This window comes from Triturus cristatus, chromosome 7 (genome assembly GCF_964204655.1).
Source record: "Triturus cristatus chromosome 7, aTriCri1.1, whole genome shotgun sequence".
NCBI classification, from domain to species: domain Eukaryota; kingdom Metazoa; phylum Chordata; class Amphibia; order Caudata; family Salamandridae; genus Triturus; species Triturus cristatus.
Genome location: NC_140590.1, coordinates 1,714,730,007 through 1,714,745,370, shown reverse-complemented (window position 1 = coordinate 1,714,745,370; position 15,364 = coordinate 1,714,730,007). Strand labels below are relative to the sequence as shown.

Here is a 15,364-nt window from a genome sequence, read left to right as displayed (position 1 = left end):
AACTAAATTCCCCTTGTGTTCCAGATCTGGGCGCTTAACCAAATTGGGATAACCACACAGATCTGTCCCTCCCTGCTTTGCAGTCATTGGTTTCTAATACATCTTTCAATATTTCAAAATTTAGTAGTGAAGGATGGTTAATTTGGCAAAGCAGTTCCGATACCTGTCAACGTCGTTTTCTTGGTCTGAAACCGGGGTATACGCAGCAACGCGTAGACCCTCGGTTTGAGTCATCTCATACGGTAACTACCTACTCTGTAGGGAAATTATGTCAGTCCTGGCTGCGACATTCCACCTTGGCATCTGTCAAAGTTCATTTATCAAGATTACATGACAAAATAGATTTGAATGATTTTGTTAAAGGTCCTGTGGGTGGCAGATCCAAAAGGTGGGCGTATGCTATTTACAACGAAGTATGGAAATTGTCGCAAATTGAGGCGGCTTCCAGATTGAGGGCTATTGATCAAGCAAATATGGAAAAGGTATTAGCAGTTATAGATAACAGCATTAACACTCTTTCTTCCAGAATTTATACATTAGACAATATTGTTTCTTCAGTTGTTGATATTGTACATGATGATATGTCTGTATTGTACCATGGTCAAAACCAGTTACGTTCTGTTATGCAGTTTGCATGGACTTTACAAACGTTAAAGGCAGGAAAGGTCCCCTGGGACTATCTGAATACGACATCATTATTCCTTCCCTTTAACCTTACTGTAAAGCAACAGTTCATGTCCATGAAAGATGCTACGTATTCATTGTTACACATTGAAAAGTTGGAGCCGTTACCTTTCTCTGTGGCGGAATTGAATTCAACCGTGTGGTTAGTACATGGGTTGATCACGCTACCTTTCGCGCTTTTTAAGTTTACGTCCTGTATGAAACACTATGCTCTGGGTAGATATGAACAGTTGGGTACCGCTTTCATACATGAGGTTTGGTCCCTCCCTTTTACGTATAGATGTACAAGAGACGGAACAGAGGTTTATCTGAAAGGTGAGGAATGTACCTCGACACCTGATCATTCTGTAGTATGTAGGCACATTCAGTTACACGGTGCATTCAATGTACACGCCCCAAATTTGGCCTGCGTCCTCAAAGGAATCCCAGTGCCGGTGATTACACCATCTTTCACGCTGCTTGCAAACGGTAGTTATTTAATTTTGAATAATGAAGCTTGCTGCGGGATGTTAGTGGGAATCCCGTATATAGTTACTGTAACGCAGAGGGTAGTCTGCTGCAATAATGTTCTATTTCCACCCCCGCATGGGCGGCTGGATGTTTCCATCTGGCCTTCGATTCCGACCTTGAAAGCAGAGTTCAACAAAATGAGCAGAATAAGAGCTCTATTGTCCCAAAAGGAGGTGCCATTGACTTCCTCCCGGGAAACGTTTGTCCTTCACGTAGCTAATACGCGCACTGAGGTACAGGCGCTTTTGAATACTGACCTCCCTCTGCATTTTGGAGCTTTGATCCACACAATTTTCAATGCCTCGTCCACAACTGGCCTGGCTCATTTTTTTAAATTTGTGGGCTCAGGCCTCGTGACCTCCTTCCAAACTATTTTTGGTGTGATTCCGGCATTTTTTCATTCTATTTTCTCGAGCGTCTTTGGCGGTGTCCCGCTGATTCTGGCGCTGGTGGCAGGTGTGCTACTTTTACTTTTCATACTACGAAATGGCTGCTCTTTTTGGGCCACACGACAACCTGTCCCGTCTGCATCTTCTTCGTGACAGGATGCTTGAATATTATGGTACGCTGCCATTGGCGACTTTGAGCCTGGCGTATGGATTATCCTTCCGGTATTCCTACTTCACCTGCGTGCAACCTGTCTTTCACTGCCTAGATTGTCCTTTTGAATGGCCTCTGGATTTGTGCTTAACCAACACGGTGTCTCCGGTGCCGGATTATGATCGACTGATGAGGCCCTTAGTGTCTCACGAGTTTGCCTGTTCTGGTGTTCGGATTATGGCCTGTGGTGCGGCGCATGGTATCCTGGGTAATTGGGACATCGCAAGGGCTGCCTATGACTTCTTGAATATGAGCTATCTGGAGGAACACGTCGGTTGCCCTCTGATCGTGCTAGAGGCTCCGCTTATTGAAGAACATGTATGTTCCTTTTCTTTGCTTAACTGGATGGCTGACACTTTTGGTGGCTCTGCAAACGATTTCCTGTTGGAAGCCATTGCCACGTATGCTGCATACACGTTCATGGATTGAGTGTACCATGATCCACTGTCTTTTTTCTGCCCTGTGCTGAACATTACCGATGACTTTGGATTGCTGGCAAACACAGCGGTTTTTTCATTTTTTTCCTTTCCCTTTTTGAGGTTTTCTTTTTTCCTTTTCTCCAGTTTTCTTTTTTCTTTCGAACTTTGTCTGTACCGATAATTGGTTTCAAATTGAATACGCCTTGTTCTGCTCTGTCGAAACTGAACTCTGCGTTCTCTCATTTCTTCCCTACTGGTTAGTGCTTCGATCAAGGGGGCATGTAGTAAGGACTCCCTTAATACGTACATACATTGGTAAGTTAGCATAACCACGTTAGATGTTAGAAAGCCATCTTGCTGCTTTTGCACACAACACTGCGTCTACATGTTATTGTTTAAACAAACTGCTGACTCGCGCTTTGCCTCACACGAAAGCAATCTGTTGTTACCATCCCGAGCTCTGCGCAGCGACCTTGGTCTGTACATGGTGTAACAAACAGTCTGGGTTGTTAGACAATGCATGTTTTCCACTCTAGGTTGATCGACCCACTATTTAGCCATAACACACAGGCAGCTGCGAATACCTGAAAGCTGGTGCTTTTAATATTGCAGACATCATGTTTAATATTCAGACCGAAGACGAGCCTTTCTGCGAGAAGACTCATGATGCTCCTGTGATGTGATTTCACTAAGCTGATCTTTGAGGTATGGGGTCCCCCATTCAAGCCTAAGAGACCTTCTATTAGCATAATCATAATATTAGCTTCTTAGTAAAGGGAAGGTGGTAATATCCACTGTCATTTATAACATGATCACTCCTTTTATATTCTATGGTATTGTAACGATGCTGATGTTTTTGATTATAATCATTTGTCTGCTTGTATTAGCCAAAGTACTGCATCTTAGGACACGTGGTCTATAAAAATAAACTCTTTTTATTTTCACCGTGTCTCATTTGATTCTTGTTGTGGACTGATGTGAGAATAATATACGAACAGGTATTTCCGATTCCCACCATTCCTGAGAGTACACTGAGTAGCTTGTTCTGGGTTGTCTATTCATTGGGACCGCCGAGCCAAATCTCGGATAACGAATGGGACACTTATGCTAGCCGGATACTGGGTTCTGGGTTCTGAGGTGAGTTTCTGGTACACCACAATTCACTGAGGTCCTGGGGTTCTACGCATAATTCTGTGTATAAGCAGAATCCCTGCAACAGCATTCTTTTGCTCTACTGGGATACTTGGGCTAGGGTTAAACTGGGCTGCAACACCGCAGTCTCAGAGAAAATAAACATCGAACAATGTGTCAAGCAGGGGTGGGTATCAGCCATTCATGTGCGATCTACTACCAGCATTAATCAATCACGCACCAAAACTAGCGAACCAGCACATCAGCTCACTTCTGTATGTGGACGATGTTGTCTGTATCAGCCAAACCCAGATTAGGCTTTAGAGGTTATTAAATGCCCTAAATAATTATAACTGTGCAAACGAATATGTGACGTTATAAGGCGATGATTTACATTGCGGTACGTTACATCGCAGTTATTACAATGCAAGTCGTTACAACGACTTGCGCTGGAGGGCGCTGGACTTAGGAATAGTATGATTTACTATTCCAACTCCAGCCTACGTTACAGTAGGGAAGGTGTTGGAATAGTAAATCACACTATTCCTTAGTGTATAGCGCCATCCAGTGCAAGTCGTTTGTAAAGACCGCGATGTAAATGTATCACGGTGTAACGACTGCTTTGTAAAGGTTGTTCGCCGCGCAAACAGCATGACAATCAACTACGAAAAAACAAACATTGTAATGTTCGGAAGGAAAAGGCTAAAACTGGGCTACTGGCACCTTAACAATAACCACCTGGCTATCTTGAACAAATATAAATACCTGGGTTGTTGGCTGGATGACAAGGGAGGACACTCATTACACCTAAACTCCTTAAAACCAAAATTGGCCTGATTACAATCTGCCTTCTGAACTAGCTGCAAAAGCACAAAAAACTAAACACTACACCATTGACCCCCAAAAAAAGAACACGCTGCTTTAGTTCTCAGTAGTTACGACCAGAGAGGTCTCCAACAGTATATGAAGGAACCATTCTCAACCTACCTCAAAGCTAAGTTGTGCCGGCTGCGGATGGGCTGCTTCACATCTTTAGATTTACTTCCCCCATGGGTGTCCCAGCCACCCTATAATCTGTGTCGCCTATGTGGCTTGCTTCAGGAATCATTACCCCCCTCGCTTTGCATTTGTCGCACCCTCCCTGAAGATTGCAGAAGATTCCTGAGACCTCTGCTGATCAAAGAAGGGACACAAGCTATTCCTGAAGCTGTTAATTAGCTTTTGAACAAGGCTCAACACCAAGGGATTGTCAGACTTATAAAATTTGTGTACATTGTAGACAAACATCCAACGTATAAAACCACAGGCCCAAAGACTCTAATTCAGCAGGACCAGCCTTAATGATGAAGTTGAGAATCAGGCTGACATGAGGCAGCCCAAGGAGCATTAGCTCCAAACACCGGCAAACACCGGCAAAAGACATCATTATTCCTTCCCTTTAACCTTACTGTAAAGCAACAGTTCATGTCCATGAAAGATGCTACGTATTCATTGTTACACATTGAAAAGTTGGAGCCGTTACCTTTCTCTGTGGCGGAATTGAATTCAACCGTGTGGTTAGTACATGGGTTGATCACGCTACCTTTCGCGCTTTTTAAGTTTACGTCCTGTATGAAACACTATGCTCTGGGTAGATATGAACAGTTGGGTACCGCTTTCATACATGAGGTTTGGTCCCTCCCTTTTACGTATAGATGTACAAGAGACGGAACAGAGGTTTATCTGAAAGGTGAGGAATGTACCTCGACACCTGATCATTCTGTAGTATGTAGGCACATTCAGTTACACGGTGCATTCAATGTACACGCCCCAAATTTGGCCTGCGTCCTCAAAGGAATCCCAGTGCCGGTGATTACACCATCTTTCACGCTGCTTGCAAACGGTAGTTATTTAATTTTGAATAATGAAGCTTGCTGCGGGATGTTAGTGGGAATCCCGTATATAGTTACTGTAACGCAGAGGGTAGTCTGCTGCAATAATGTTCTATTTCCACCCCCGCATGGGCGGCTGGATGTTTCCATCTGGCCTTCGATTCCGACCTTGAAAGCAGAGTTCAACAAAATGAGCAGAATAAGAGCTCTATTGTCCCAAAAGGAGGTGCCATTGACTTCCTCCCGGGAAACGTTTGTCCTTCACGTAGCTAATACGCGCACTGAGGTACAGGCGCTTTTGAATACTGACCTCCCTCTGCATTTTGGAGCTTTGATCCACACAATTTTCAATGCCTCGTCCACAACTGGCCTGGCTCATTTTTTTAAATTTGTGGGCTCAGGCCTCGTGACCTCCTTCCAAACTATTTTTGGTGTGATTCCGGCATTTTTTCATTCTATTTTCTCGAGCGTCTTTGGCGGTGTCCCGCTGATTCTGGCGCTGGTGGCAGGTGTGCTACTTTTACTTTTCATACTACGAAATGGCTGCTCTTTTTGGGCCACACGACAACCTGTCCCGTCTGCATCTTCTTCGTGACAGGATGCTTGAATATTATGGTACGCTGCCATTGGCGACTTTGAGCCTGGCGTATGGATTATCCTTCCGGTATTCCTACTTCACCTGCGTGCAACCTGTCTTTCACTGCCTAGATTGTCCTTTTGAATGGCCTCTGGATTTGTGCTTAACCAACACGGTGTCTCCGGTGCCGGATTATGATCGACTGATGAGGCCCTTAGTGTCTCACGAGTTTGCCTGTTCTGGTGTTCGGATTATGGCCTGTGGTGCGGCGCATGGTATCCTGGGTAATTGGGACATCGCAAGGGCTGCCTATGACTTCTTGAATATGAGCTATCTGGAGGAACACGTCGGTTGCCCTCTGATCGTGCTAGAGGCTCCGCTTATTGAAGAACATGTATGTTCCTTTTCTTTGCTTAACTGGATGGCTGACACTTTTGGTGGCTCTGCAAACGATTTCCTGTTGGAAGCCATTGCCACGTATGCTGCATACACGTTCATGGATTGAGTGTACCATGATCCACTGTCTTTTTTCTGCCCTGTGCTGAACATTACCGATGACTTTGGATTGCTGGCAAACACAGCGGTTTTTTCATTTTTTTCCTTTCCCTTTTTGAGGTTTTCTTTTTTCCTTTTCTCCAGTTTTCTTTTTTCTTTCGAACTTTGTCTGTACCGATAATTGGTTTCAAATTGAATACGCCTTGTTCTGCTCTGTCGAAACTGAACTCTGCGTTCTCTCATTTCTTCCCTACTGGTTAGTGCTTCGATCAAGGGGGCATGTAGTAAGGACTCCCTTAATACGTACATACATTGGTAAGTTAGCATAACCACGTTAGATGTTAGAAAGCCATCTTGCTGCTTTTGCACACAACACTGCGTCTACATGTTATTGTTTAAACAAACTGCTGACTCGCGCTTTGCCTCACACGAAAGCAATCTGTTGTTACCATCCCGAGCTCTGCGCAGCGACCTTGGTCTGTACATGGTGTAACAAACAGTCTGGGTTGTTAGACAATGCATGTTTTCCACTCTAGGTTGATCGACCCACTATTTAGCCATAACACACAGGCAGCTGCGAATACCTGAAAGCTGGTGCTTTTAATATTGCAGACATCATGTTTAATATTCAGACCGAAGACGAGCCTTTCTGCGAGAAGACTCATGATGCTCCTGTGATGTGATTTCACTAAGCTGATCTTTGAGGTATGGGGTCCCCCATTCAAGCCTAAGAGACCTTCTATTAGCATAATCATAATATTAGCTTCTTAGTAAAGGGAAGGTGGTAATATCCACTGTCATTTATAACATGATCACTCCTTTTATATTCTATGGTATTGTAACGATGCTGATGTTTTTGATTATAATCATTTGTCTGCTTGTATTAGCCAAAGTACTGCATCTTAGGACACGTGGTCTATAAAAATAAACTCTTTTTATTTTCACCGTGTCTCATTTGATTCTTGTTGTGGACTGATGTGAGAATAATATACGAACAGGTATTTCCGATTCCCACCATTCCTGAGAGTACACTGAGTAGCTTGTTCTGGGTTGTCTATTCATTGGGACCGCCGAGCCAAATCTCGGATAACGAATGGGACACTTATGCTAGCCGGATACTGGGTTCTGGGTTCTGAGGTGAGTTTCTGGTACACCACAATTCACTGAGGTCCTGGGGTTCTACGCATAATTCTGTGTATAAGCAGAATCCCTGCAACAGCATTCTTTTGCTCTACTGGGATACTTGGGCTAGGGTTAAACTGGGCTGCAACACCGCAGTCTCAGAGAAAATAAACATCGAACAATGTGTCAAGCAGGGGTGGGTATCAGCCATTCATGTGCGATCTACTACCAGCATTAATCAATCACGCACCAAAACTAGCGAACCAGCACATCAGCTCACTTCTGTATGTGGACGATGTTGTCTGTATCAGCCAAACCCAGATTAGGCTTTAGAGGTTATTAAATGCCCTAAATAATTATAACTGTGCAAACGAATATGTGACGTTATAAGGCGATGATTTACATTGCGGTACGTTACATCGCAGTTATTACAATGCAAGTCGTTACAACGACTTGCGCTGGAGGGCGCTGGACTTAGGAATAGTATGATTTACTATTCCAACTCCAGCCTACGTTACAGTAGGGAAGGTGTTGGAATAGTAAATCACACTATTCCTTAGTGTATAGCGCCATCCAGTGCAAGTCGTTTGTAAAGACCGCGATGTAAATGTATCACGGTGTAACGACTGCTTTGTAAAGGTTGTTCGCCGCGCAAACAGCATGACAATCAACTACGAAAAAACAAACATTGTAATGTTCGGAAGGAAAAGGCTAAAACTGGGCTACTGGCACCTTAACAATAACCACCTGGCTATCTTGAACAAATATAAATACCTGGGTTGTTGGCTGGATGACAAGGGAGGACACTCATTACACCTAAACTCCTTAAAACCAAAATTGGCCTGATTACAATCTGCCTTCTGAACTAGCTGCAAAAGCACAAAAAACTAAACACTACACCATTGACCCCCAAAAAAAGAACACGCTGCTTTAGTTCTCAGTAGTTACGACCAGAGAGGTCTCCAACAGTATATGAAGGAACCATTCTCAACCTACCTCAAAGCTAAGTTGTGCCGGCTGCGGATGGGCTGCTTCACATCTTTAGATTTACTTCCCCCATGGGTGTCCCAGCCACCCTATAATCTGTGTCGCCTATGTGGCTTGCTTCAGGAATCATTACCCCCCTCGCTTTGCATTTGTCGCACCCTCCCTGAAGATTGCAGAAGATTCCTGAGACCTCTGCTGATCAAAGAAGGGACACAAGCTATTCCTGAAGCTGTTAATTAGCTTTTGAACAAGGCTCAACACCAAGGGATTGTCAGACTTATAAAATTTGTGTACATTGTAGACAAACATCCAACGTATAAAACCACAGGCCCAAAGACTCTAATTCAGCAGGACCAGCCTTAATGATGAAGTTGAGAATCAGGCTGACATGAGGCAGCCCAAGGAGCATTAGCTCCAAACACCGGCAAAAGACATGAGAATAAAATCTAAGTTAACAAAGCCACCATTAAAGTTCTTCACTGTCAGCTAACAAATGAAATGCTCAAAATGTACATTGTTTTAACATGTATCCGTATCACCTATTATGACACATTATTAACATTCTTGCCCTTGAGGTATTTTTAAAGTGTAAACTTCTAAAAGATATATATTTTTGGGGAACAACCATTACAACGCAACTTTTACAACGCACTGCCATTACAACGTAACTGTAACAACGCAAATGCTGTGACAATGCATGCCATTACAACGCAAGTCTTTACATCGACTTGCACTAGATGGCGTGCTAACATTAAAAATAGTGTAGTTTACTATCCAAACACCTTCCCTACTGCAACGTGGACTGGAGTTAGAATAGTAAATTACCCTTTTTTAATGTTAGCACGCCATCTACTGCAAGTCGATGTAAAGACTTGCGTTGTAAAAGCATGCGTTGTAACATCATACATCCTATATTTTTGATATCATACATTTTTAATTTCGTATATAAGGCTACATTTGTGCATCGCGCTGATGATCTCCTTCAATGCACTTTTAAACTAGCACTTGGCACTTTAATGGACTTGATTGTCTAAATAAAGTATTTCTCTCTCTCCTTGTAATCATGTGATGTGGTAATCCACCAGCTGCAGATTTCCAACTGTTGTTATGAATGTTCCCTAACCGTTTGGGTAACAATTTTGTTTCTATGATTTTTTTGAGGGTATTTAAACGTTTTAATTTGTCTGTATTTTTTAATGTGAAAAACTGGCTGAAAATGTGAAACTAAACACCACTTACTCTACCTTCATAGGTCATACATGAACATATTTACTGAAACGTTTCCAATATAAGCCAGTCTTTAAAGCAAAACACATTAGGCACTTTGGGGGCGTTTTATACGCCATTCATTTTGCTGGCAGTGCATGGTCTTTCAATTTCAAAACGGCCTCAACAAGGTTAACATAGGTGGAGACATTTAGGTCCTGATCCACAAAGGTCAAGATTGACCACAAGTCTAACTTAGGCCAAGAGTCTAACTTTACTGCTTTTCAGTATTCACAAAAGTAACTTACTACTAGTAAATCTCAGGAGGGGTCCCCTCATGTTGTTTTTATTTTACCCACACATTTTATTGATTGTCCATCGTGCCAAATGGGCGAAGCCCAGCGAGGATAATACAGACTAAATGTATGAAATAAAACCAGAGGTACAAAGTGCAAAGCCCATGGAGGCCACAGAACAACAAATTGGAAACAAAGAACCAAACTACAAGCTACACACAGCACCTTACACACTTGTAGAGCATTGCATGTACATATATAGAAATTACCCGCCACAGAGAGACCAAGGTAGTGCATTAAACAGGCGAATTGCTAACCACCAATCGTTCAATGGGATCATGGGATGCAGACTGTGACATTGGGGGTAGGTCTTTGCCTCTGTAGGCGGCCCAACAAGACCAAATCTTCCCATGCTTCTGTGGGCACCCTCTCACCCGAAAGACTACAATTTCAGCAGTCATGCATCTGTCCGTGGCTGTTTTCCATTTAGTTACCCTGGGCGGCGACGGGTCCTTCCAGTGTTGTGCTACGTCCCCTTTGGCTAAGGTGAGGCCCAGGAATAAAAGATGCTGCTTATAGCGGTTCCCCCCTATGTCTTCTGTACTATGTAGTAGCACCAGTCTGGGGTCAAGCAAAATAGTCCACGCCAGGACACGGCCCAGGCAGGATGCCACCTTGGTCCAGAACGACTGAATCGCCGTGCAACTCCACACCGTATGTAGAAAAGAGCCATTGTCCGCACAGCAGCGGAGGCAGACAGGAGACTGGATTGCACCAATTTTCCATAACCTGTGACGAGTGTAATACACCCTATGGAGATATTTAAACTGAATGAGTCTGTATCTAGTGGACACCGCAGCGTACCGATGACTATCCAAGGCTTCGACCCAGTCATCATCAGTGAGGGCCGGCAGGTCAGCTGTCCAAGCCGCTTTGGTCTTAAGAATAGTGGTTTTGGTGTGTGTGTTAAGCGTCTGGTAGATTTGCCTAATTTTATGATCCCCAATGTCCCCCATCAGTAGGCGGCCCTCCAACGGATGAGACTCAGGCAGAGTCTCCAATCGTCGAATGGTGGGTCCAAAGCATGACGAAGCTGCAGATAGCAGTGGAACTGAGTTTTATATAGATCGAAATCTGATTGCAACCTTTGAAAGGATTTAAGGGTGATGCCCTGCATGACATCCCCCAACCTGGAAACCCCAATAAGGTCCCATTTACGGAACCCGCATAGCGCAGACACCAGCCGTAGATACGAGCTATGCCAATGAGGAGTGGAGCCTGTTGGCTTACCCACCATCCTATGGATTTAACCGACCATCTCCAAATCTGTATAACAGTCCGACAAGCCGGAGGAAGGAAGTCTAGTGGTGCGTTGCTGTATAGGAGGTGCAGCAAGGGGGTGCCAGAGATGTTAATCCGCTCGACTGCATAGGCTGGGTCCGGCTGGGACCCATTCCACCATTCACTAATCACCAGAAGGTGGGAGGCGGAGTAATAAGCGTGGACATCAGCCGCTGCAATGCCCCCGCAGTACGTAGATTGTGTACACATGGACAATGTGACCCGAATCGCTCCCCCCGCCATAAAAATCTGTTTAGAAATGGATTGAGTTGTGTGAACCATGATGGAGGGTTGGGGTGAGGAAAGTTTTGAACCCTCCTGTTGTTTTGATATGTAGTAATAGGCTGTAATGATTAGTGTTGTGAATGTCAGAGTGAGTGATTGTGGTTTATGGTGTTGTGAGTAGCTAAACTGATTGACACTGTGAGTGACTGTGGTAAGCGGCTGTGAAGAGCAGTGTTGTGAATGGCAGTGTGAGTGGCTGTGATGAGCAATGCTAGGAGTTTTTATATTGACACTGTGAGTGACTGTGGTAAGCGGCTGTGAAGAGCAGTGTTGTGAATGGCGGTGTGAGTGGCTGTGATGAGCAATGCTAGGAGTTTTTATATTGACACTGTGAGTGACTGTGGTAAGCGGCTGTGAAGAGCAGTGTTGTGAATGGCGGTGTGAGTGGCTGTGATGAGCAATGCTAGGAGTTTTTATATATAACACGAGTGCAACAGGAGTTATTGTTGCACTCGTGTTCTAGTGTAATGAGCACCCGAGCGCGACATTTGTTATGCTCGTGTCTAGCTTATATAATGCAGACGTGCGGTTAGCAAAGGAGCATGAATCTTGAATGAGGCACGCTTGTTCCAAGGCTCGTGTGTGTGTGTATTCTAAACATGTGTTGGGCAGTTGCGGGGATATATAGACATGCTGAGGGACCGTTGCATTTATTCGTTCGGTGCTGGACTTACGGCTTGACATAGAAATCAATGAAGCTTACTGGATAACACCATCTGTCTCCTGGCTAGTCTTCTGGTGCCTCGTTGGGCCAGTTCTTACAGGAGCGACAGTTGAGAGTGCTGTGGTTAGTGGCGTGGTGAGTGATGCATCCAGCAAAGTAGTGCCCATGAGTCTTGCCCTGCTTCCTCATAACTTGCTGCATCTGGTTCCTGCTGCCCCTGATCCCTTTCTTTGCAATATTTTCATTCACAGATTTGGTAACTTGTACAAAGTCATGGTAACTCATACAATTCGTTTTATTTTCTCTATCAAAAACAGCTTATGGGGTTGAAAGTCATCACAAACTGTGCAATCAAGAAACCACAAGACTGCAGTGGCGCGTACCCTCCAGTTATGTCTCGAGTCGGTGAAAGGGGTAAGAGCATTCTGTGGTAAAAACTGATGCGGGGATCTGAGGCTTCCATGATGACCGGCTCAGGGAGCCAGAGGCCACCTTCTAGGTGTTGGAAATGTGGCCTGTTTGTGGATCTTTACTGATTTGGAGGCAAGAGCACCAAGGTTGGTGTTGTGACAGGGGTGCTGCTAGCAGAAAAGTGTCCCTTAGTCTAGGATCACTGCATAATCATAAGGAGGCGTGAAATTAACACCACGGGGACATGCATGGGCACTGGAGCATAGTTTGCACATAAGGAAGAGTGGCCCAAACCATGGCAGGCAGGTGGTACCTGTATAGGGATGTGGGGCATTAACACCAGGGGGGCATTGGGATTGTTGCTTTCATATAAGTAAGAGTGCCCTTAATACTGTGGGGGTATTGAGGTATTGTATCCACACAGGGAAGTGTAACCTTCACACCACTGGACCCTTTTGCCATTGCTGACACTCTTGAGAGAGCAACCGTAGCACCATGGGTGGCCAATGGGTCAATACGTACACTTAGGTAAGAAAAACCTTAATACTGTTGAGGGACAGGGCCATTGTTTGCTCATAGGTAAGAGTGATCTTAACACCATGCAGGTAATTGAACCATTGCTTGCACATAAATAAGAGTGATCTTCACACCATGTGGGACATTGAACCATCGCTTGCACATAGGTATGAGTGACCTTAACATCATGCGGGATATTAAACCATTGCTTGCACTTAGGTAAGAGTGATCTTAACACCATGTAGGCATTGAACCATCGCTTGCACATAGGTAAGAGTGACCTGAACATCATGCGGGATATTAAACCATTGCTTGCACTTAGGTAAGAGTGATCTTAACACCATGTGGGACATTAAACCATCGCTTGCACATAGGTAAGAGTGACCTTAACATCATGCGGGATATTAAACCATTGCTTGCACTTAGGTAAGAGTGATCTTAACACCATGCAGACATTGAACCATCGCTTGCACATAGGTAAGAGTGATCTTAACACCATGCGAACATTGAACCATCGCTTGCACATAGGTATGAGTGACCTTAACATCATGCGGGATATTAAACCATTGCTTGCACTTAGGTAAGAGTGATCTTAACAACATGCAGACATTGAACCATCGCTTGCACATAGGTAAGAGTGATCTTAACACCATGCAGACATTGAACCATCACTTACACATAGGTAAAGAGTGATCTTAACACCATGTAGGCGATTGAACCATCGCTTGCACATAGGTAAGAGTGACCTTAACATCATGCGGGATATTAAACCATTGCTTGCACATAGGTAAGAGTGATCTTAACACCATGTGGGACATTGAACCATCGCTTGCACATAGGTAAGAGTGACCTTAACATCATGCGGGATATTAAACCATTGCTTGCATTTAGGTAAGAGTGATCTTAACACCATGTGGGACATTAAACCATCGCTTGCACATAGGTAAGAGTGACCTTAACATCATGCGGGATATTAAACCATTGCTTGCACTTAGGTAAGAGTGATCTTAACACCATGTGGGACATTAAACCATCGCTTGCACATAGGTAAGAGTGACCTTAACATCATGCGGGATATTAAACCATTGCTTGCACTTAGGTAAGAGTGATCTTAACAACATGCAGACATTGAACCATCGCTTGCACATAGGTAAGAGTGACCTTAACATCATGCGGGATATTAAACCATTGCTTGCACTTAGGTAAGAGTGATCTTAACAACATGCAGACATTGAACCATCGCTTGCACATAGGTAAGAGTGACCTTAACATCATGCGGGATATTAAACCATTGCTTGCACTTAGGTAAGAGTGATCTTAACACCATGTGGGACATTAAACCATCGCTTGCACATAGGTAAGAGTGACCTTAACATCATGCGGGATATTAAACCATTGCTTGCACTTAGGTAAGAGTGATCTTAACACCATGTGGGACATTAAACCATCGCTTGCACATAGGTAAGAGTGACCTTAACATCATGCGGGATATTAAACCATTGCTTGCATTTAGGTAAGAGTGATCTTAACACCATGCAGGACATTGAACCATCGCTTGCACATATGTAAGAGTGATCTTAACACCATGCGGGATATTAAAGCATTGCTTGCACTTAGGTAAGAGTGATATTAAGACCATGCCGGACATTGGACTAATTCCTGCACATAGTTAAGAGTGATCTTAACACCATGCGGGACAATAAACCATTGCTTGCACTTAGGTAAGAGGGATCTTAACGCCATGTGGGACATTGAACCATCGCTTGCACATAATTAAGAGTGATCTTAACACCATGCAGACATTGAACCATCGCTTGCACATAGTTAAGAGTGATCTTAACACCATGCAGACATTTAACCATTGCTTGCACATAGTTAAGAGTGATCTTAACACCATGCAGACATTTAACCATCGCTTGCACATAGTTAAGAGTGATCTTAACACCATGCAGACATTGAACCATTGCTTGCACATAGTTAAGTTGATCTTAACACCATTCTGACATTTAACCATCGCTTGCACATAGGTAAGAGTGATCTTAACACCATGCAGACATTGAACCATCGCTTGCACATAGGTAAGAGTGACCTTAACACCATGCAGACATTGAACCATCGCTTGCACATAGGTAAGAGTGATCTTAACACCATGCAGACATTGAACCATCACTTACACATAGGTAAAGAGTGATCTTAACACCATGCATGCTATTGAACCATCACTTGCACATAAATAAGAGTGACCCTAA

At 43.9% G+C, this 15,364-nt stretch overlaps 1 protein-coding gene across 1 annotated transcript in view; it reads left to right on the top strand.

The window, feature by feature from the left end:
- The window catches only part of LOC146812862 (alpha-2-macroglobulin-like protein 1), a 315,131-nt gene that overhangs the window by 188,311 nt on the left and 111,456 nt on the right, over positions 1 to 15,364 (top strand). Inside the window, exon 17 of the mRNA XM_085619933.1 lies at positions 12,506 to 12,602. Coding sequence (XP_085476059.1) covers positions 12,506 to 12,602 — 97 coding nt within the window. The remainder of the gene's footprint in view (positions 1 to 12,505; positions 12,603 to 15,364) is intronic.